General features: G+C 46.9%; 1 protein-coding gene across 50 annotated transcripts in view; it reads right to left on the bottom strand.

Moving 5' to 3' along the window:
* The window catches only part of ALG14 (ALG14 UDP-N-acetylglucosaminyltransferase subunit), a 154,964-nt gene that overhangs the window by 113,434 nt on the left and 17,151 nt on the right, over window positions 1-24,379 (bottom strand). For 31 of the 50 annotated variants that reach the window (XR_014844716.1, XR_014844725.1, XR_014844724.1 and 28 more), the window contains exon 3: window positions 199-330. The exons of 9 other annotated variants lie outside the window; for them this stretch is intronic. Coding sequence is in view for 6 of the 41 variants with exons in the window: in XM_085023981.1 (XP_084880107.1) it covers window positions 199-330 (132 nt within the window). In the remaining 35 variants the exon portion in view is untranslated. Of the gene's footprint in view, window positions 1-25; window positions 117-198; window positions 331-9,384; window positions 9,702-24,379 lie in introns of all 50 variants that reach the window. 10 more of the 50 variants (XR_014844730.1, XR_014844728.1, XR_014844727.1 and 7 more) reach the window with 2 other exon arrangements.

The following is a 24,379-nucleotide window of genomic DNA, read 5'->3' as shown; positions in this document are numbered from 1 at the left end:
TAGAAAGGGAAGACAAATGTCTCACCTCTTTCAGCAAAGTGCATGGAAATGATAGACTTCAGCAGATGTTCGTAAAAGGTCTGGTACGGGATCTGGCGAAGTTACAAACGGCGGCCCTTTACGAAAACAGTGTGTCCTGTCACCAAGGAGGGCTCCACGGGACAGGGACCTTCCCTCTCCTCCGAGGGTCATACCTACCAAATCTGGCTTCACTCGGTGAGTCAGGGGGAAGGAGAACCACAGGGAGTAGAGGGTGCTGAGCGCCGAGGACGGCCAGGACTGCTGAACCTCCCGGCTCCTGGGGATGCGGTGGATGTGGTACTCGGGAAACTGGAAGGAAACAGTGAAAACCGAAATCAACCAGGCTGCTGGTGCCGAAGCTCAGCCCAGTAGCGGCTGATGTCTGCGCACACAGGACGTGCCTTCCTGATCACTTGTCATGTTCATGGGAACTCCTATACAATTAAGATAGAAAGCCTTTTTCAGGCTTTATACAACACATATTTGGGTTATGACAAAAGGTTCCTAAATTTGATTCAAAAATATTCAAATCTGTATTGACAGTAAGTGGGAGGAATTTTTTTTTTTTTCTTTCTTTTTAGGGCCACACCTGCTGCCTGCGGAAGTTCCCAGGCTAGGGGTCGAAGTGGAGCTGAAGCCGACAGCCTACACCACAACCGCAGCAACGCCAGGTCCGAGCCACATCTGCGACCAACACTGCAGCTCACAGCAATATCGGATCCTTAACACACTGAGTGGGGCCGAGGATCAAACCCAAATCCTCATGGATTCTAGCCGGATTCATTACCACTGAACCACAACGAGAACTCTTGGGAAACTTTTTATAAAATATGTTTTAAGCAAAGGCCTTATGAGACATACTAAGAGTCCTTATAAATAAATATGTAACACCAGTAACCTAGTATCAAGATGGGCAAAGGAGATGAACGGACAATTCCAAACAGAGGAAACACAAAGGGCCAAAAAAGATATGAACAGATGGTAAACAAGGGAACACAAAGAAAGCCATGAGTTACTTCTCACCTATCTGATTGGCAGGAGACTGGCTGCTCAGTGTTGATAGGGTGTAGGGAAATAGACATTTATATATCCTGGGCAAAGACAATGGTACTTTTGGGGAGGGCAACTTGGAAATATCTATCAGAATTGTAAGTGTGTCTACTTTTTTTTTTTTTTTTTTTTTTTTTTTTTTAGGACCAAACTCCTGGCATATGGAAGTTCCCAGGCTAGGGGTTGTATTGGAGCTGTAGCCAATAGCCTACACCACAGCTGCAGCAACACCAGATCCATGCCATGTCTGCAACCTATGCCACAGCTCATGGCAATGCTCAGCTTAACCCATTGATTGAGGCCAGAGATTGAAGCTGCATCCTCATGGATGCTAGTCAGATTTGTTTCTGCTGAGCCACAACAGGAACTCACAGTGCGTCTACTTTTTTTTTTTTTTTTTTTTTTTTTATCTTTTTGCCATTTCTTGGGCCGCTCCCTCGGCACGTGGAGGTTCCCGGGCTAGGGGTTGAATCAGAGCTGCAGCCACCGGCCTACGCCAGAGCCACAGCAACACGGGATCCGAGCTGCGTCTGCAACCTACACCACAGCTCATAGCAATGCCAGATCCTTAATCCACTGAGCAAAGCCAGGGATCGAACCTGCCACCTCATGTTTCCTAGTGGGATTCATTAACCACTGAGCCACGACGGGAACTCCACAGTGTGTCTACTTTTGATCTGGCATTTCTACCTCTAGAAATATACCCCACAGATTGACCCACATGCTATCCACTTTATCACTGACGTCCATCCATGTAGGAAAATATATGCAGACACACGAACAAATTACATAGATTTATAAGAACAGGTGAGGAAGATGTGCCTAGATGAGCTATTAACGTGGATACGCAAGTTGCAGGACAGTGTGTGTAACACGGTCCAGTGTGTATTGACAAATCACACAGCTGTGTGTGTTTGTATACACGTACATACACACATTAGTATGTGCATGAAGAAAATCTGGAACCGTTGGCCACAGATTGTATTTGATGAGGAAGGGATTACACAGGGGATTGAAAGCCAGAAGCTGAGTGCCCCTGGGGGTTCCTTGGAGCCTGACTTAACCACAAACGTTGTCAGAGAACAGAGGACAAAATACGTAATCCCTTCTCCTCCCATCCCCCACCTTTGGCCTAGAGGGACAATATGCTCCTGGAGAAACGACAAACGAAAAACTTTTCCTACACAACTGGAAGACACAAAACTACTGGTCCTAAGTTTTCTTGCATTTAGGAAAAGGTGTGAAACTGAGAAGAGGCTTCTGTTATGCTTCAGGAGGTCATGAGTGTAGGTCCTTTAATTCAGCACAGAAGGAAAACGGGCATTTCCATTATGGCTCAGCAGGTTAAGAACCCGACCAGGATCCATGAGGTTGTGGGTTCGATTCCTGGCCTTACTCAGTGGGTTAAGAATCCGGCGTTGCCGTGAGCTGTGGTGTAGGTCGCTAATGCAGCTCGGATCCCAAGTTGCTGTGGCTGTGGTGTAGGCCGGCAGCTGCAGCTCTGATTCAATTCCCTAGCCTGGGAACCTCCATGTGCCACAGGCTCGGCCCTAAAATGAAAACAAAAACAAAAGAAAGAAAGAAAGAAAGCAAGAAAGAAAGAAAGAAAAGAAAAGTAAAAAGGGAGGGGTGAGGGGTGGAATGGGCTGCACATGTGACCGCTCCATTTTTATGATGATAAAGGACCTTCCCTCTTCTTTGCATGTGACACCAGCAGAGAAGGAACGATCTGGGCTCAATAGGTTATTTACTATTTTTGTTACTTATTTACTTACTAATCATTTATTAAATCAATGTCTTTTTTTTTTCCCTTCCACAGGATTAAGGTACTCAACGTTTAACTAGAAAATAATGCTGAATAGTAACCTCACTGTAGATCATCCAGGGAACAGCAGCCAAGAGAGGGCAAACTTTCTGTGAGATCAGTAATTGAAAACTATGAATAGGTAAAAGGAGCTGAAACCAGGTCTCCCTAAAACCGAATTCTTTTGGTGGTTTGATTAACCACTCTCTCCAAACTCTCTTCCCCATCTTCCCTCGGACCTGCATCCTGAGCCGCCTGAACACTAATCCTGCAGTCAGAGGACACCCCTTGCTGACGCCGATGTGCTGTTCACGTGCTGAAACCGCGAGTATATACACCTGTCCTCGTGAATGTCCAAACTCAGGTGTTTCTCCAGGGCAGGATGAGCCAACAGACCCCTGGGCCATGGACCACCTGGCCTGAGATTTATAAACTGAACATCCGACTCCCGAAACTATGATTAAGAAACGTCATAGAAATGTCACAAGTCAATTAATCCCAGACTTGGTTTTTCCCCTTAAAAAAAAAAAAATCCCTAATGCAAAGACCAAGCGGGAGTGGACCTGAGGCTTGACTCCCGCTCCCTTGCACGGCACCCAGCAAGAAACCCCTACTCTCCTGCAAACTCTGGCCGTCAGAGTTTGACTCTGCGCTGCGGGCACAGGAGGCCTTGGTTTCAGCATGATAGAGTCAGAATCCCTGATCTGAAACCTTTTGGGCCGGAAGTGCTTTGAAAAGGTAATACAGTACCCAGATCATATATTACATACTATCCGCCTCTGAATTTTGGAGAAGCAACCAAACACGTCTGCAGCAAAACATGAATCTTCATACTCAGTGGGATAAAAGCTCTTAGCGTCACACCGATTCAAACCGGGTTTTGCTGTTGAATAAACTGGTGACAAACTTGGAACTTTCTCCCCCCTCAGTTTTCTGAGCTTTCTAGGATTTCAGATCAGGGAGTACCACCTGTACTACCGAATACGTTTGAACCCAGTGAGATGTCATCACTATTAGAGTAAAAACAGCCCAACAGGATCTTATTTTAAGAGTATGATGTTACTTCCAAAATTCGAGGCCTGATCTTTTTCCGCTTTTTTTTAGGGCCGCACTCGCAGCATCTGGAGGTTTCCAGGCTAGGGGTCGAATCAGAGCTGTAGCTGCTGGCCTACAGCACGGGCACATCAGTGCAGGATCCGAGCATGTCTGCAACCTACACCACAGCTCACAGCAATGCCGGATCCTTAACCCACTGGGCGAGAGGCCTGATCTTAACATCTAGGATATTTCCTTTAAAAAGGCACGACTGCGTATCATGCCCCTTAAATTTTTCAAAGCGATGAGTATATAACTCTGTAAGGAAGCAATGGGCAATATTTCTGGATATTTTTAGGGTATCGAGGGGCTTGGCTTTGGCTCTGGAAGCCCAGCTCCTTTGACTCCACATGAGCTCCAGCTAAGAGGCAAACACACAGGGCTGGGCAGGCCTCTGCAGGGCCCTGGAGAGGGAAGAACGCCTACACCTCACTCCATGCGGCGGCCTGAAGCAGCAGAGGAAATGGGTTTAGGAAGCCTCCAGGCCATTCCCAGAAGAAGAACGGAAACTAGTGGAGGCACATTCTGGGGGTGGGGCGGGGGGACTGAGGGACCCCCACAAGGAAACTATAAAAGTAGGCCTGAGGGTGAGCAAACAGGGCAGTGATGGAAGAGTGATGACCTCTCTTTTGACCTCTGGACGCACGTGTAAGGAGCCCAGCCTCGGCCTTCAAGTCAGATGCCAGGCTGGGGCCACGCAGGCCAATGACCACATGCTGCAGTGTCCACCAGGCACAGGACGGCCTCAGTTTACACCTGTGGCTCCAGCATCATCATCGGCAGCAGCCGGACTTAAAGGATATGGCCTATGGTCACCCCCAGAGTGGGGCAATGAGCCGGTTCTCCCCAGTGATGGGGGGGGACTTATTAGCTGAGGCAATGCGATGCAACAATCTACTTAACCGTCAAGGATGACAATTAAGTGGTAGCTGGGCCGAGAGCCAAGCTGGAAGTCCTACCAGCGAATAAACAGGAAAACAGGGAGGTGGTGACCAGCGTTTGGGGGGGTGGGGGGTGAGCTAACCCCCAGGTGAGGGGTCGGAACCATGACCTGGCTGGTGGGGGGGTGGGGGGGTGCCCTCTCAGGCTTGGGCTCTACGCCAGAGAGGCTTGTACTGCCAAGTCCCATCTAAGTCTTCCCCGCATTATAATGTTCTATAACAAGTCAGGTAAGCTGGAAACCCTACCGCCAAATCTAAGTCTCTTCCCACCCTCCCCCACCAGATCAGTTCTCAGAGGCGCCTGTGCCGACTCATCTTTCTAAATAACCCTTCAGCTCCCATCTGTACGCACGCGCCTCCCTCCTCCATCACTAGGCCTGCTTTATGTTTTAAAATTACTTCCCCTGCTGGCTTATTATATATGTTTATTTACTCTCTGTTTCCTGCACTGGGATATAACTTACCTGAGGAGGCCAGGAACCTTCTTTTTCCCCTTTTCTGTTTTGGCCACGCGATGGCCCTATGGCATGTGGAGTTCCCGGGCCAGGGATCCCATCCAAGCCGCAGCTGTAACCTATCGGCAACACTGGATCCTTTCATCCACTGGGCTGGGCCTGGGATTGAACTTGTGTCCTGGCCCTGCAGAGAACCGCTGATCCTGTTGCTCCACACTGGGAACTCCAGGAGGCCAAGAGCTTTAATCATCGCAACCTCAGTGCTTGTAAGAGCATGTGGCTTGCAGTTGGTGCTCAATATTTACTGAAGAAATGATTCAGTATGTTACTGCATATTAATTTAAGACAATTCCGTTTTCCTGTCACCTCGCTGAGATGTACTTGGACTGAGAACACAGAAAGGATGCAGGGAGGTAATTTCCGTGGGTTTACTGAGGGCCTTGTGTGTAAGGTGCGCTCAATGAATGGGCTGAACTGAATGGAATTTCTGGGCCCAGAGGGAAAATGCCCCGGGCAAAGCAGAGAGGGGAGAGTTTACAAACAGCCAGAGTCAAGAAGCAGCAAATCCTATGGGGGATGAGAGGGAAGCAGAGACACAGGCTCTCGCCCCATCCACGTGTTCTAGGTACATAGCCGAGCCCCTCGCTGTGAAACCACCATTCACAGGGCCTCCTGGACCCTCCCAGCTCTTGGGGATCCTCTCCCCAGAAAACAGGTCATGAGAGAGACAGTCCTGAGGCCCTGCAGTCTGAGCACAAAGGGAAAGGGAGCTGCCAGGTTAAAGGAGCAGTCTCCCAATCCGCACATGCAAATGCTTGAAAAATTCTCTGTCCCCGGGTTCTACATGAAACCTGCTATGCCGATGTGGTCCAGGGGGTGGAACCTGGGGCAGAGGGATGTCCGATACACAGATGAGCTATGCCTGGTGCTGCAGGGTCTGATGTCCTGGTCACTCAGAAGAAACACTGCGAGCCAGGCCATGATGAAATCCTATGAGAGTTTAAATTACTTTACGTAGCTCTAGACAATGATCAAAATATATATTAAAAAAAATAAGGGAAAAGGATCAATAGGAGGCTTGTAGTCTGGTCTTCACAACAGTGCCTTTGAAGACAAAGGGATGGGACAGAGTTTCGGGGAGCTGCGATGCAGGCTTGGCCTTGACCAGGCATTCCTGGGGGTTGTGGCATCTGGAGAAATCCCAGTGAAGGAAGCTTTAGAGACTTGCTGGGTTTTTTTTTTTTTTTTTTTTTTTTTTTGAGTCTGTACCTCTGCCTTAGGGAATGGTCTGTGACTCTCTTTTATGTCCTATTAATAGGATGCAGGACACAAAGGATGCTTCATCCATTGTTCCGTCCCTGACCCCCATCCCCAGACCCAACATGTTAAGGGGTGGCCACAGGACCAAGCAGGGTCAGCCTAGCCCCGCATTCGTATAGAGGCCCAGGGCAAGTTCTTCCTCTGAGAAACACGGTGGGCTGCTAAACTGTCCCTCAACCCCTTCTGCTGGGGAAGAAACACATATCTGCTTTGGTGTTCCTCTCTTCACTACGCTTTTCTGTAACAACTCAGAACTGAACTTTCCGACGTGCCGCCAAAACACACTATTCCTGCATTCCCACGCCAGAAACTGACAGATGGACGGTAGCTCCATCATAAACAGATTTCCTGCACAGCCATGAAGATCACGAAGATCTTTGTGGAGTCTGGCAGCGCTGGGGGCTGCGGGAGGACGGCCCATGTTTCCTTCCTCCAAAGCCTCTACGCACTTTCCAAATCCACCCACCTCTTCCCAACATCGCTGCTCCCCCCAGGGTCCAAGCCATCGCCACCCCTCACCCTGACTATGGAACCGCCTCTTCGTCTCGTTTGCTCCACATTCACTTTATCCTCTACAGACTCTCCGCAGCGATCTTTGCACAATGTGTAGCAGCTCTTCCCTTTCATCCTCTGGCTTGAAACCCCTCAAAGGCTCCCCGGTGCACCTGGGATACGATCCACGTTTACGACAGGTGCCTCCACGGTCCCACGGGACCTGGCACTGGCTACCTCTCTGACCACTCCCCGTGCGCTCTGTCCCACCCCACGGGTCTCCCTTCCATTTTCTGAATGTGTCAGGCTCACGTCTTCCTGAAGGCCTTTTCTGCTCATTCTGAGCAGCCTGCTCTGCCCCCAGACTGTCTCACAGCAGGACCCTTCCTGCAAATCAGGCCTCGCCAGCACACTGTCTCCTCAGAGAGGACTCCGTTCTCGTCCACCGCCCCCCTCCCCACGGCTGCCCCCCTCCGCACCGTCTTATCTTACCCTCTTCACAGCACTGACGGGTACCTCAGACCACCTCGCTCGTTCCTGGTGTGCCTGACTGCCGGCTGCCTCTCTCCCAGCGCGTGAGCTCCCTGAGAGGGAGGATTTCGTCTGCTCCCGCTTTATTCCAAAGTGCAGGATGGGGTTTCCACGCCACTACTCGCTGAACCGATAAACGACGGTCGTGACACTTTCCAGAAGTCCAGCCTGTGGTCTACGCTGGGGAAGATGCTGACTCTATCTCACGACTTCTCAGGAATATAAGAAGCCAATGAATCCTCCTCACTGCACAGATGAGGAATCTGAACTTTCCCGGGGGACAGAGCCAGCAAGCAGCAGCCAGGCCTTCCCTGTGTCCTGAAATATGTGGCTGACTTCCCCTTCCACAGGCTGTTCTTGGGTCCCTGTGCCTCGCCACTGAGAGGCCTGCCTTCCCCAACACATAGTGAGCTGAACCAGCCTCCTGTTGTTGCTACGGGAGGCCGGGAGTGTGTGGATCCCTGACCCATTTCTTCTTCCTTCTCTGCTTTGCAACTCACCTGCCCTGGACACCTACAGCTTTCAACCCCCAGAGTAGGCTGCATCTTTCTGGCTTGGGGAGAACTGAACTCCCGGCCCCCTCCCCTCTCTCTGGGCTTTGTGCCCTGTTCTGCACTGCAGCTCTGCCCTCCTCCCCACCTACTGCTGTTATCACGGACTCCCTGCCCTGCCCCGAGCCTTTGCGGGGGAAAACCAGGACAAAAAGACATAGGGCCTCAGACTTTCCTGTTAAACCTTAGGCCCCAAATCCCTTCTGGCAAGTTCTGCTGTTTTGCTATTGCTCCTACCTTGCAGCCAACTGGGTCACACACTCCCAGACAGTAAGCTCTAGTGGAGCCCTTTCTGGGCGGGTCAGTATGTGTATCCTGCAACGTCTGCCTGTCTTCCAATGTGATCTGGTCTCTGTCACACAACTGGCAGTAACAGAAAAGACAGAGAAAGAGACCTTTCTCTCTCGCCACATGGTGAATGAAACATCCTTTCTAGCTGCATGAGCTCCCCAGTTAAGAGGCAGGGACGACGCCCTACGCTACTCAGCCGCCCAATGTCCCCCCCCACACACACACTTGATCGATCCATAACTAAACCCACAGTGGCAAGAGACACAGCAAAGGGAGAATGTCTAAGAGTAAAAAAATAAAGTGGAGAAATGGATTTTGTTCAAGGTTCTCGTGTGTCTGAAATTATGTGAAACACGGAGTTATATGCTAATTGTATACGACAACGGGTAACTTTCAAAGTATCTTTGAGAATTACATCACTGCTAAAAACCACAAACATATCTGGCTTTAGATTTGTGACAAACTAAATAGAAGTTTATAGTGATTTAGATGGAAATAATTCCACCAAGGATTCCAGATGGCATCATAAACCACAACAGAGCCGGTCAAGTGGTCTATGAGGTCATTCTTTGCTGTTACCACACATTGAAACGTACAATACATGTATTATTTAATGAATGCCACACTACTGCAGAATCTTGGAAATAAGACAAAGTGAAAATGGTAAAATTTCATTCAACCAAAAGTGGTTTCAGCTTTCTCTTGTAACTTTTTTTTTTAATAATGAAAAGTATAATATGCAGTAAAAATATGTTGGATGATGTACCCAGCAATTCTGAAATCCAGAGAACCATAATTTACCAGCAAGGAAAAGCTTTTATATGCATGAGTACCTGGCAGTTGCTCACTTCATGGTAGCTGATGGAGATGTGCCAGGAAGGGACCTCTGATGAAGGGGCCGTGGGCGCCAGGCCGGGTCCTGCTCAGGGCCAGCTCTGTCGCTCTGGGGAGTTGGCTTCTCTGGACCTCGCTCTCTCAACTGTGAAGCAGGGAGGCCTGGCTGAGACCAGGGATCCTCAACCAGCCTCTGGGATCCCACACGCATCTGACTTGTCAAAGACAGGCAAGGCTGCGCTCCAGTCCTGCCCCTCGCCTTGCAGCTACTCCTCACTGTGCCTGGGGCAGCTCTTCCTGGCCTGGAGGCCTCAGGCTTCGGGGAAATGAAAAAGAAATTTGTTCTCGAAACAGCGATGGGACTCTGGCCCCAAAGATTTCTAAAGTCCTTCCTAGTGAACAAGCGTTGCCCTCGTCCCAGTCTTTCACTGCCCCTTCTTTTGTCAGCAATAATCCAATGTTCCTTTGGGTCCCTCGTTCTGCTCACATTCTCAGCCAGAGGGTGTCGGTGGGACTCAGCCCCCGTCTCCAACCTCAACAGGCAGCTCCAGGAGGCCCGGAATGGCTTCGGCACCGTGGAATAACACTCCTCCTGGCCGAAAAATGGAGATATAACCTAGCTGGAGACCGCCGGCCAGGAGACGTTTGCTGGACCTCTGGGAGAAAGCAGCTTTACCTCCCTCTCCTGCGTGCTCTAAGAGCTCTTCATAGGTCAATGCAAAGATGTGAAGCCAGGGGGTGCTGGTGCTTTGCACGACCCTGAGGGAGGAATCGGGAGCTGCAGGAGGCAGCACGGAGGGGAGCCAGTGGCAAGGACCCCAACCGGGGTTGGAGGTGGGGGGGAGGGGGCAGGGACCTCCCAGGCAGCTGGACCGAGCTTGCCAGAAACGAGACTGCATTTTTTTCCATTTTGTAAGTCAACAAACTCTATTGTTCAGGCCAGTTTGGAGTTTAGTTTTATGTCACTTGCAGTTGAAACACCTTTCCTTTCAGCTTTAAAATGGTATGAATTTAAGACTGTTTTCCTCTTTTTAAAAAGGAAAAGACATTAAAATCAGAGATGAAACAGTTGTTCACAGCAGTAGATATGAGAGTCCTATTCGTCGTGAGCACAGATCCACCGGGTGACAGGAATGGGGCTGGGGACACAGGAGTGAGGACGTTTATAAGGAACGCACCAGTCTCCTGGGGCAACATGGGCAGCTAATCACGGCAATCAGATGAACACAACAGGAGACACAACTACCACGTACGATGTCAGTGCCAAGTAAGAAACGATGAATTACAAACCAGGTCAGGCTTTACGGAAGAGACATTTGCTCTAACTTGGAAGATTAACATGAGATTGACAAGATACGGCGGGGGGGGGGGGGTTCTTCCAACGCGTGCCCAGCAGACGGGATGGAAGGGCATGGGCTACCCGGGGACTGGCCTCTGGTCTGTAAACAGCACAACAGAGAGCAGCAGACAACGAGGCTGGAGCGGCAGGGCCTTCAGAGCCCTGCTGAAGAGCGTGTCCTCAAATGTGAAGGCAAAGCACAGACACTGACCAGGTCCCAAAAGCCGAGTCATGTGACCGGATGCGCTTTCAAGAGCGATCACTCTGGCGGTTACGAAGAGACTGGACCGAGGGCTGGGGGCTCACCCACAGAAGGGAAGCATCTGGAAGATGACCGAATAAGTCAGGAGAAGATGCTGCAGGCCTCAAACATACCTGCAAGGCTAAGGCGAAGGAATGGAGAGGACAATCGGTGGGGCCGGGGTGGGGGGTGCTTAAGGAGCCCGCAGGGCTTGGGGTGACTCTCAGGTTTTTAGGGGAAGTGAACACCCAGAGCATATCATTATTCATTACGGTTTGGTTTTGAGCATGATTTTGTGAGTCGGTAAAACACTTTCTAAGTACAAATAGTATCTGTGTCAGAGAATGCACACAGGTACTCTTCAGGTGGAAGTGGGGACACTGGACACTGGGGCAATGCCTTGACCTGGCAGGAAGGTAATGGAGCAAGACAACTGGGTGTGCAGGACAAGGCAGTGTTCAGAAGCCTAGATTCCAGGCAGGCACTGACGGGTCCCAGGGTGGCCTGGCCTGGAGCGGTAGCCTCGCCCGTCTCTGATAAATCAGACTCAGGGCCAACTGTGGGATCAGAGAGGCTAGACGGGGATCCCTGGTCTCAGCCAGGCCTCCCTGCTTCACAGTCAGAGGGCGAGGTCCAGAGATGCCAACTCCCCCAGGGTGACAGGGCTGGTTCTGAGCAGGACCTGGCCTGGGGCCTACGGCCCCTTGACCAGAGGTTACTCCGTGGCCGCTTCCCTCTATCATGATCGCCCTTCACCAGAGGTCACTCGGTGGCCCGTCTCCCTCTACCATGATCGAGCATCTCTGCCGTCCTGGAAAGACACGTGAACGCCCTCTGCACCACTGGTCCACTTGCATCCCCATCTCGGGCTCAGCTCTGTGACCAATCCTGACCCAAACCGGAAGTACGCCACCAAGCAGCCTCACTCCTCGCAGGGCTCTGAATTATCGTGTCCCTGGCATGACTCTAACTACAGGCTCCAGAATGAATGGCTTAATGGCTAAAAGGGACCAAAGAATCTCCATCTGAGCAAAGGGAAGGATAAAAGGAACCAGCTACATCCTGATTTGGTGACGGCCACAACAAAAGAGAACTTACTGTATGCTTGGGCCCATAACATAAGCATGAATTTTTAAAATATACCCTTGGAGTTCCCATCGTGGCACAGTGGTTAACGAATCCGACTAGGAACCATGAGGTTGCAGGTTCGATCCCTGGCCTTGCTCAGTGGGTTAAGGATCCGGCGTTGCCATGAGCTGTGGTGTAGGTCGCAGACGCGGCTCAGATCCCACGTTGCTCTGGCTTGACCCCTAGCCTGGGAACCTCCATATGCCGTGAGAGTGGCCCAAGAAATGGCAAAAATACAAAATAAAATAAAATAAAATATATCCTTAATGTAAATGTTTAAAACATTGGTTATCAGAATTCTCTAACTTGCTTTAAAATGGAGAAACAGCAGCATCATATTGTAAATTGTTACTAGGTCTGCATGTTTTTTCGTTTTTTATGGCTACACCCACAGCATATGGAAGTTCCTGGGCCAGGGATTGAAGCTGGGCCAAGTTGCAACTCATGCCACAGTTGCAGCAATGCCAACCCACACCTCAGCAGTGACTGGTAGTCGGATTCTTAACCCAATGTGCCATGGCAAGAATTCCACTAGGTCAGCATGCTGTAAGAATCCCACACAAATTTTACCGGTAAAGGAAAAATGGCTAAATTACTATAAGGTTGAAATAACTGCAATATGGTATTCACAATTATGTCAATTGCATCAATTCAGAATCTGATTCAAAGAAAGTTTAACCTAATTTGCCTTTATTGCAGAGAGGGAGGATAGGACAAGTAAGATTTAGGAAGGAATTTACGAGATGAAGCTACATTTAGAATTCTTCAGAACCACGTATATATCCATCTGATGTCCTGTTCTGAAAATAATCACTTATTCCCTGAGGTAGCCATATAGGATCTCTGTGCGCCATACATTTCAAATACTTTCTAAGATATTTCACTCATCTAGAAGGATCTTCTTCCAATAGAGATATTTTTTGCCTTTACTTATAGGAGAATATAGTTAAGGTCCATTAAAAAGAGGAAAGGTGCATTTATACGTTAGTCATACTCTAAAACGGTAAATGACTTCAACCATGAGTTGCAATATATAATTTAGAAACCAAAACAAAACCCCACAACTGCAACGACAGAGTTTACCAACTTATTTTAGCATTGCTTGAGAATTACAGATAAGAAAGATAGTGAATGAATTAGCATTAGATTTAGAAATCTCAGCAAGTTTTATAGCCGGTCTTTGTCCACTGGTGAAGTTAGCGCCCCACCTGGTGGAAAACCGTAGGTGTTGTTACAGGCAAGCGGCACATCATGTTAATTTCAGAAGTGTTGACAGGCAAATCCTAGCATACACACAAACGGGCTAAGAGATGCAAACTCAATGCATCCCTGTTTATTAAAGTAACATGAATACTAACGCGCTTCCAAAATGCAATTACACTTGTTCCAAAATATGAGTGCTGATGATACACGGGTCATTTAGAAAATTATTACTTCCACTGGGGCTTTAATCTCTTCTCAGCTTGGTTTCTTACAACAAAACAAGACAAAACAAAACAATAACAACCAACCCCCCCCCCAACTTTCATCATTTTATCTTAGAAGACACAGAAAATGTTCAAACAACAACAAAAATCAACCATCACTCAGAATTCAAAGATGATTCCTCCACCCACTTTGCACAACCTTCAAAAAAATAGCAGCTCACTTATATCTTTTCTGCACCAGGAAACATTCTAAAAGGGTCTCAGGATTATAAAACAGAAATAATTTCTTGTCGCATAGTTTGATTGATTGATTTCCCATCTCCTGTGGTGATTCTTATCAAAACACACGGTCCATTTGTCTGAACAAGTCCTGCACGTCTAACCTCCTGACTTTCCCCCACGCTGGTTCATTACCCTTTAGGAGAAGCCCCCGCACCCACCCAACACTCTGGCCCCAGACCTCTCCCTCCTCTGCATTCAAAGCTCCTGTCCGGTTCTCTCTCCAGGCCTGCAGCTGTGGGCCTCTTCCCTCTCAGGAGTTCCCCTGCTGCTCGTAGCTGGCACCCAGGTTCCAGGACCTTGTCCTTGAGGTCCCTGTGTCCTGGTGAAGCACACCCTCCACGAAAGGGGCTAGGGTGGGGACAATTTGAGGACATTTCTCCACCGTGACTCTGAAGGCCATCAAGATCCACTGCGACATCTTTTCTTTTTCTTTCCAGGCGTTTTGGGAAGTTCTCTCTTTGTCACTGGTTCTGAAATAGTCTGACGATTTATCTTGTTTTGACTACAGTTTAACAGGGCTGGGGATGGTCCTTTAATTTGAAGGTCATGTCCTTCCGGTTCTGGGAATTTTTCTTGAGTCTTCACTTTTTTTTTTTTTAATTTCTCCTGTGTCCCTGTTCCTTGTGAATAGTATATCACCAACATCTAGTTAATTAATTTTCCTACCTTTTCCCTATTGCTTTTATTTTCTGTTCTGAATTGCAGCAGAGCTCTTGAATATGGTCTTCCAGTATTTTGACTTTTCTATTTCTACAAGCAAAATGTCACTGGCCAAAAGTCCTTCTTATTCTATGAGGGTTTTCCGAAAACAGGTTTCCTGCTTTTTTTAAAGACACAGCGTCCTCTCGTTTCTCTGAAGGTGGTGTTTTCCCTTCATCCCCACCCCCATTCCTTTTCTCAAAGTTCCTTTCCCTGTTACTTTTGCTTTCCATGTTAAGGACTTTCCTCCCACGTCTGGTGGTCTGTGGGTGCCGGTGCAAACCAGCGGCTCTCAAGAGAGAGGGGAGATTTCTCCCCCAAGGACATCGGCAAGGTCGGGAGACATTTTGGTCCCCAGACTGGGGGTGGGGGGCAGAGGAGAAAAGTGGGTGCTGCCGACCTCTAGTGGTGGAGGCTGGAAATGCAGCTAAACATCCCCCACTGCAGAGGACAGCCTCCCCAGAAGCATCTGCCCCAAATGTCAACAATACCCAGGCTGGGAAAGCCTGGTTCCTACTAAAGGACGAGGCACTAAAAGGAAGAGGAAGCTCTGTGTGCTGGCTTCGAGAGGATGAACACAGCCAGGACTTGACAACTCCCCTGGAGGGAATCCCGGGGGTAGGAAACTACAGTTCTATTCTCCTGAGGAAATCCGTTTCCTCAAAGCCAATCTTTACTCTCCTGCCTGGGGGAAACGTATGAGCAAACTGGAAAGGAAAGCGTGTGTGTGTTGGGGGACAGGGGTTGTTATTCACATTCCGTAAGCCCTCTGCTTTCTAGGCAATGTCCTACTCCATCTGCAGTTTGGCCTGTTTGTTTCCAAAGCCGAAACCTCTTTATTCAACTTTTCCAGTGGGTTAAGTCTTGGGTTTTCTACCAGAGTAAGGTCGAGAGGTGGGAGCCTAACTTGTCTACAGGTGGACTTCACCCAAGAGGCTTCTTTTCAGCCCCACCCCACACTCCAGGCTCCAGAGGTACCTGGTGCCTCTTGCATGCGTCATTCACTAGCACTGCTTGGTAAGACCTTTATTAATTCCTAAGGTGTCCAGTATTTATTCTTTTGCCTCTCCAAATGCACCAAAAAACTTCAGACAAATGGGTACTTTTTTTTTTTTGACTTGTACTCTATAAAACATAGTCCTAATTTTATGTACAGAAACTACTCAATACTAACCTTTGATTTTCATGAAGGATTTTACTTTTAGGAAGCCTTCTAGGGAGCTGTTCTACCTGTCTTGAACCAAGAAGAACATATAAAACAAATACACCAGTACTGCAACCTCGGCAAGGTGTTTGGTAAATAAGGTCTTTAAATAAAAACACCACATGGAAAGACTGCTAAAAGCCTTTTCAAATTCTTACAAATCACCCCTAGCAAGGATACATGATGTTTCTAAAAAAAGAACTGGAGACAATCTCTCTTCATCTTTCCCAAACCAGATCAGTCTGTGATATATATTAGAAAGCATTCCATCAGCCCGGTTCTAAAGCTCAACCCTCCCTCCCAGGCCTCCCTTGAGAAGTAATGCAGGTCCCAACAGCACAGTGTGCAGCAGTGCACTGCCACCTGGTGGCAGCATGAGGGTACGGCAGAGAAGACTACAGTAACAGCAATCCTACAACACCAGGGCGGACTTTCCAGGACTGTTTCTGAAGCCTGAAGAGTTGGAAGGTGGAGAGAGAGAGGGAAAGCGAGCAGGACTTAGGAAATGGTTTTAAACCAGTGCAGGGAGGGCCTAGGCAGCCCTTTCGAACCCCAGATAATGTCCAGGTTCCTCCACCCAAGGCAGAGGCTGTTGATTTGTCCGGATGGTATGAAGTACTATTTATAAAGACGCTGGAAAGAGGATGCTCCACTGACAGATGCCCCAGGGTCATTCTGTTTACAACCGCTCAGACCAAGGGCTTCAAAGTTCTGCTTGACTTCTGCCTTTTCTTCGCATCTCAAAGCCAATCTGTCAGGAAATGCTATTAACTTTACTTTCAAAACACACCCAGACTCCAGCCATGCCCCCGCCCCCTTCCTACCTGTGCAAGCTACACTATCTCTTGCTTGGGTGGCTTCAACTGCCTCCTAACTGCTCTGGCCACCGGAACACCCTGCTGTCCCCCGACATCCAGGGACGCCCCACCCTGCAGTTCCAGGGACTGCTCCCTGCGCTGGAGGCGTCCCCTCCTTCGGCAAAACCCTAGGAAGCAACTTTCCCCTCTCCCTCTAAATTCCCACCCCAGTCGGCGCAGTCCTCCTGCTGCCTTCTAAGGAGCCGTGCGGTTTTCTGGTTCACTATGTCCGGTAGGACGTCTTTCTGAGCCATTGCGAGTAGAGACCGGCTCGTGATGGCGCGAATTTTTTTTGTCTGTTGTGTTCACTGGTGTATTGCCACTACCTGTAATAATGCCGGGCACGTGGGAAGCGAACACTTGTCCCTGAACAACAAAAGTTAAAGGAATCAGTGTTCTGATTGCTACTGCAGCCCAAATTGGGGAAACTTGGCAATCGCTCAGTTTTTATACGGCAGAAATAGGTTTCTGGATGTATTCACATCATGTTTAATATCTCTCGATAAGAGTTCACTCTCGGGTCCATACTGGTCGTTTCCCAGGGTTTGATATTTCAGGGGCCTTTTCTCCTTCTCTCTCCTTGGAGTTAAAGCTTGCACGTAAGAAAGGTGCTGAGCTGTGCGTATTCAGCTTACACATCGTACTTCCCTGAACTTCTCCTATTTGATGGTCTTTAAACTGTGTTGTTGTTGTTGTTTCTCAGATATACTTATTTATAGAATATATGACTATTTCTTCTTTTTCAATATTTATACCTCTTTTTCATCTTAGGCGGTGGGTCGGTTAAATAAAAAAAAAAATCTATGACTAATGGCAGATATTCTTATTTTGGTTCTGACTTTAGGGAGAAAGAATGCCTCTAATGAAGACTGGCTTTTGGCTCCAGATATACTTTTTCATACCAAGGAACTCATTCAAATGTTAGACTAACAGGTTATTTGTACAATACACTGTTTGAGGACAATAAATGCGGCATCCATGACTATGAACAAGATGCTGACAAGAAGACTAGCGTTCAAAGCACCTGTGGGACACGTGGGGTCTGCCCCAAAAGGCATCCAGGATCGCCGGCCTGAGCAAATCTCTGCACAGTACGGTCGGGGGGCATAGAAGGCTGCACTGAGGGACAGGACAACCAGCATCCAGGTGTCTATTACATGTGGCTCCACCCCACAGGACACGCTTTCATGCGTGTACTCCTTTCACCCGCAAACAGGAATCCAATCGACAGGCTAGAAGAACCCTCTAATGCCGACAGGGTGACGTGCTCCCTCATGTCAGCAAGGTACTTACTTTGGGCTTTCTGTCTTTTCATTTTTTTCCCAGGTCACACCCACACGTGTAGAAGGTGTGGAATGTCCTAAGAACACCTGCAGACTGTATATAACACAGGCACCAACAGGTTTACTGCCCCTTTTGGTGAAAAACTGCAAACAGCAATAGGGAAATGATACATCAATACTACAGACAACTATCCAATCATTAAAAAGTACAAGGCAGACCTACGAGTACCAGCGTGGACATCTATCAAGGTAAGGAGGTAAATGAAAACAAAGCTGAAGGCAATATATAAGGTGTGATTTATAAATGAGCCATCCTGTGCTCCCCGACTCGTGTTTATATGAGTCTGTATATATACCTACATGTAATCCTAATATTTTGTGAGGTTTCTTCTTTTTCTTTTATTTTTTAGGGCTGCACCCATGGCACATGGAGGTTCCCTGGCTAGGGGTCTAATTGGAGCTGTTGCTGCCGGTCTACACCACAGCCACAGCAACACCAGATCCAAGCCACGTCTGCGACCTACACCACAGCCCACGGCAATGCCAGATCCTTAACCCACTGAGTGAGGCCAGGGATCGAACCTGCAACCTCATGGCTCCTAGTCAGATTTGCTTCCGCCACGCCACGATGGGAACTCCCAAATCTTAACGTTTTGTGCTAAGTACACGTATCACGGGGGGGAACAAGCGATACCAACAGAGCGAGACTCCAGAGAGTGCGACTGCAGTTGTCGCAGGACGATCCCAGGTTTCCCCTTTCTATACTTCCTTACTGTCTGCAGATGTTCCATTAAGGAACAAGCAAAAATTCGGAAAGAAAAGAGTAAAGAAACAGGAAAACAGCCACTTACAGTCCCGCTGCAGATAATTTGGGGGCATATTCAATCCAGATCTACTGAAATACATCCACATAAGCAGAGTGTCTTGTACAGAACCAGAACTCACTATTTTTTGACTTACGAACAAATAAATAATCTTTCCTGGCAAAACATCATGAGCTTAATTACAGAGTAGGAGAAATCTAGTGAAGTGACCCAAAAGTAAAGCACGATGGCTCTGATTTTTAACCCTTCAGATCAGCTTTTGGCAAAGTCTGTTATTATTTTATATATGACAAGTTCCTACTCTTTAATTTTTACGTACATTTAAAAAAAATGTTTCCAGTGAGGAGTCGGGGGCCTAGTGGGTTAAGGATCCAGTGTGGTCACTACAACAGCTTGGGTCACTGCTGTGGTGTGGTTTCAACCCCCAGCCCAGGAACCTCTGCAGGCCATGGGTGTGGCCAAAAACCAAAAAGTTTTATTCACGTGTCACTAAACTTTCTTCCTTCGTGATGTGATCTGAAGGCGCCAACTCATATGCTAACAGAAGTACAAGGAGGAAGGCTTGTCAGGCAAGGAGGTTACAAATAAGGTGTAAAAGGATGAGCCAGAATCTTCAGTGCGATGCACTGAGCCGCACTGCCTCCCTTGTCTCCGAGGGCTGGATGTTCCTGCTGAAACACAGGCCTGCAAGCAGACAACTGCCTTCCAGGAGGAGAGCTCTGCTGTGAGGTCTCTCCGGCCTTCATGCGACACAGCTCCAGTAAATGGTCCCATTTGGAAAGGTGAGTAGCCAATTTTTCTGAAAGATGGGACTTCAGCTCCTCTTTACGTTAGAACTAATCCTAGTGGAAATTACATTTTCTTTAGAAGGCTTTTCAGGATTTTTTTTTTTCATTCAAGTTAATTTCACAGCTAAACACGCGTTTGTTTTTTGCCTTGCTTAGCTTTCTGCTCCTCACCTTTCTGAGCTCAGCTGTTTTATTTGAGTGGGATTCACAGGTTTCTCCCAAGGGAAGCCTGGTTTTTTTGTTTTTTTGTTTGTTTGTTTCAAAAAGCTAGTAAAGCTACTTAGAGAAAAACAGACTGCAGTGGATTTAAAAAGGACACCAGGAATGACCATGTCTCTTCACTCTTGTGTGACAGTAAATAGGCTGAATTATGTACCCAAAGATTTTAAGCAGCATTAAATCAAGTACCATTTAAAAAAATATACTGAATAAAAGGAATTGGGCAAAATGTGAATGAGGTCATTTCTACATTTAATTAACACGATTGCATTATTCATTTAAATTTGAGCTGTAAAATCTGCAGTGTATTTATATCCAGTATAAATAGGTAAATATCAATATTTAATTTTGTTTTATAAACTAGCAAAACCATTTAGAAATGTACTGAATAATTTCACATCAGAATAAGCTACAAACCAAACCACAGACAATTCCTCTGCTACTTAGGTAACTCTAAGGGATTCACAATGGCTCATTTGTATCTTCTGATTTCTGGGAAGATCTTTATGTGTTTGGAAGAGCAGGCTTATGCTGAAGATGTGGGTTTTGGCTTCTCACCAGAACCAAGTGGGAATCAATGCACTTTTACTCCCAAAATGCTCTGAGTGATACCGACCAGATACCTTGCCCAGGCACAGAGTTCACTTACTGCTAATGCTTTCAAGTGGTACAGCTTTTCTGGCTTACTTAGGAAGTCCGAAAAAATTAGATTATAAAGAGATAGTCAAGGCCTTTGACCACAGAAGTATCATCTACAGCTAGGAAACTGCAGTTGGTACAGTTACAGGAGGTTTAAAAAAAAAAAAAAAAGCGAGGAAATTGGGTTGCTATTTATACAAACAGTGCAGAAGTATCTATGCAGCGGATACATTAAAACTCTGACTTACACCAACCTCCAAATTCTCCTTATATAAACAATTTAAAATGCTCTAAGATATACGATGAAATATTATTTTATCTGAACTGGAAAGAAAGGAAATCCCTTCTTGCCAGAAACAAGAAGAAAATGAAACGGGAGCAGACAGCCTGTGATACAGTCGTGTGGGGAGGAAGACATATTTATACCAGGAACCTAGAGTTGGGGTTTGAGCACCCCTACAGGCTCTGAACAGGAGGCCTACAACTAATTGACAGCTGCCATTTCCAGAACAACAACAGCTCCCCCACCTTTGAAAGCTAGAGGGCCTTGGGTTCCGTCCTTAGCTGTCTCCGCCTTCCGAACTACTCCCAATCCCTGGTTCATCGCACACTGTTACTTGTTTTAGGTACTACCATGTAGACACAGATGACTCCAAAATTCATATTCCCGATGGGGTTTCCCCCTAAACTGCAGACACCTCTACCCAACTGCATGGCCAACATTCTCACGTCCATATTTACAGACACTCCACACTTAGCCTTCCTGCTTCCTCAGGCACATGACACACAACTCCATTTTCCTGGTAGCTCAGGCCGAAAATCTGGATGTCATCCTCCACTGCTCGTTTTGCCCACATTCCACTCCGGATCTGCCAGGAAATGCTACTAACTCTCCTCTCAAAGTATGTCCAGTCTCTACTTCCCATCACATCCCATGTCGCCATCCTGGTCCAAGCCACATTCGTCTCGCACCTGGATTACTGCAACTGCCTCCAGACTCATTTCCTGGCCTCTGTCCTCCTCCCTTTTAGCTCATTCAGCAGCCAAAAGGATCCTATTAAAGCATCAGCGAGATGACATCACTCCCCTGCCTAAAACCTCCCAATGGTCCCCATGTCACTCGTGGGAAAGATAAAAAACCTCTAGGACTAAAAATGGACCAACAGGACTTAAAAAATACGACCCCACTCTCCCCCCCGCCCCCCCAGTTGACCTTCGTGGCCTGTAACCTTCTCAGCTTCCTCTCGCTTACTCTTGGCTGTGGCCGCACGGACCCCCTTGCTATTTCACACACCTGCCGGGCGCAGGCCCACTCAGGGCCCTTCTTGGCACTTATTATTTCCTCTCCACGAATTCTGTTTCCCCAGATGGCTCTACACCTCACCTTCCTCAAGTCTTTGTTTAAATGTCACCTTTCCCTAACCCAAAGAGGAACACACCAAGGCACACTGTAATTAAAATGGCAAAAATTAGGAGTTCCCGTCGTGGCGCAGTGGTTAACGAATCCGACTAGGAACCATGAGGTTGCGGGTTCGGTCCCTGCCCTTGCTCAGTGGGTTAACGATCCGGCGTTGCCGTGAGCTGTGGTGTAGGTTGCAGACGCGGCTCAGATCCCGCGTTGCTGTGGCTCTGGCGTAGGCCGGTGGCTACAGCTCCGATTCGACCCCTAGCCTGGGAACCTCCATATGCCACGGGAGCGGCCCAAGAAATAGCAACAACAACAACAACAGCAATAACAACAACAACAACAACAAAAAAAAAAGACAAAAAAAAAAAGGCAAAAATTAAAGCTAAAGAGAGAATATTAAAAGCAGAAAGGGAGGAGCAAAAAGGTATGTATAAGGCGACTCCCAGGAGATCAGAAGACTTTGCACTGGAAACTCAGGCAGCCAGTAGGGAGTGGCACAATATATTCAAATTAACAGAAGGGAAGACCGTACAACCAAGGGTGCCCTACCAGGCAAATCATTCAGATGTGATGGAGAGTTCAAAACCTTTACAGACAAGCAAAAACGAAAAGGGTCCAGCACCACCAAAGAGCTTTACAAGAAATGTTAAAGGAACTTCTCCAGGCACACAAGAAAAGGCCACAACTGGAAACATAAAAATTATGAAAGGAAAAAGCTCATCAGTAAAGGCAAACATATAGTAAAGGTAGGAAATTATTTATGCACAAAACTAGCAGGATGATTAAAAGATAAAAGTAGTAAAATAATCTATATACACAGTAAACACTTAAGGGATACACAAAACAGTTATTCATAAAATATGGTATTGCGGGGAGCCGAGAAGATACAAGAACCGAGGAAGGGAGCTTGCCTGAACAGTGCAATTCCGAGGGCAGTCTCCTAATACAAAAAAGAGGCCTGCAGTTCCGAGGACAAGCTCCTAATCAGGAAAAGGGGCCTGTCTGAACGGTACCATTCCGAGGGCAGGTTCCTAAACAAGGGGATGCCTGCCTGTAGGGCACAATTCCGAGGACAGGCCCCAGAAGACAATAAGGCTCGCCTGCTGACATAGGTGGAAAACTAAATTTCCCAGGAAATAATTCCCATTTTGTGTTGCTGAGTGGGGCTTGTCCCATGGATAACTTAGTCTTTTCTGTTATTCACTTGCTATTCAGTTTTCCTCAGTCTTTCCTGATTATTTACTGATTATTCTTATTTCCCATTCTTATTTCCCTGTGGTGATTTGTGACTTAACAAAATTACAACAATAGTGTAATAAAAACTTCATCCTGAAGGACTTTCCCCTGTTTAAATCCAACTTAGTTAAACCATAGTGTTTATCTATTAACTAGTTACATAGTGAACTTTAGAGTTAGGATTTTAATGGGTCCATAGAAGTTAGCCATATCTTATCCAAAAAACCTAGCTGTGAGTTTTGTCTTTGATTTTAAAAGCTTTTTAGTGATAGCTAGTTTAAGTTGGTTTATATTTACTTACACTGTCTCCCTGCCATAACGCTTTGAAGATAAGTACCAGTCTAAAACAAAGTTTGTAAATGCCAAATTTTTGTGTTTTATGGCCTCTTCAAAGTACTCACTAAGCTTAAAGATAGAGATCTTAAAACAGGATGCATGGCTGCTATACCATGTAATAGTTAACCAATGTACTTTTAACACTGTAATGTAATCTGTAGTGAAAAACTGTCTATATAATCAACTTCTATTGCCAATAAAGTTTGAGCAGCCCAGCGCCCTGAAAGGGACAAAGAGGCTGTCTCCGTAATTGTGCATTTGCCGACGCCGCACCCCTGTCCGATCGGGAAGTGCACGCTCCCTGGCCGTTGGAGCTGGCCTCCGGCATGATATCAGAAGTAGTAATCATGAGGGGAGGAGAGTATAAATGCCGGGTTGTTAAAATGCCCTTAGAATTAAGAGATCAGCAACTTAAAGCAAAAATTCATATATGTAAATATATGTAGATATATACACATTATATAAATATGTACACGTAAACATGTATCATATACATATATATTTATATAGATGAACCTTGTAGTATCCACAAACCAGAAACCTATAACATACGCACATACACACAAAAGAAAAAGGAATCAAAATATAACACAAGAGAACCAAAGAAGAAAAAAGGAATAAAAAACCTACAGAACAATTAACAAAATGGCAATAAAAAAATACATATCAATAATTACTTGGATGTAAATGAACTAAAGGCTCCAATCAAAAGACACAGAGTGGCTAAGGGATACAAAAACAGGATTCATATATATGTTGCCTATAGAGACCCACTTCAGATCTAAAGACAGACACAGACCAAAAGCGAGGGGATGGAAAAGGTATTCCACATAAATGGAAATCAAAGGAAAGTCAGGGTGGTAATACAGCAAACAAGAGACTTTAAAATAAAGACCGTTACAAGAGACAAAGAGGATGTTACATAACGATCAAGAGATCAATCCAAGAAAAAGACAGAACAATTATGAACACATAGGCACCCAAAACTAAGGCACCTAATACATAACACAGATATTAACAGACATAAAGGTAAAATCAACAGTAACAATAATAGCAGGGAATTTTAACACCCCGCTTACATCAA

This window comes from Sus scrofa, chromosome 4 (assembly GCF_054392235.1).
Source record: "Sus scrofa isolate SSC_HxYL_T2T_F1_AM1 chromosome 4, Sscrofa_HxYL_maternal_Yorkshire_Landrace_v2.0, whole genome shotgun sequence".
Classification (NCBI taxonomy): Eukaryota; Metazoa; Chordata; class Mammalia; order Artiodactyla; family Suidae; genus Sus; species Sus scrofa.
The sequence above is the reverse complement of the archived record's forward strand: the minus strand, read 5'-3'. Positions and strand labels throughout refer to the sequence as shown.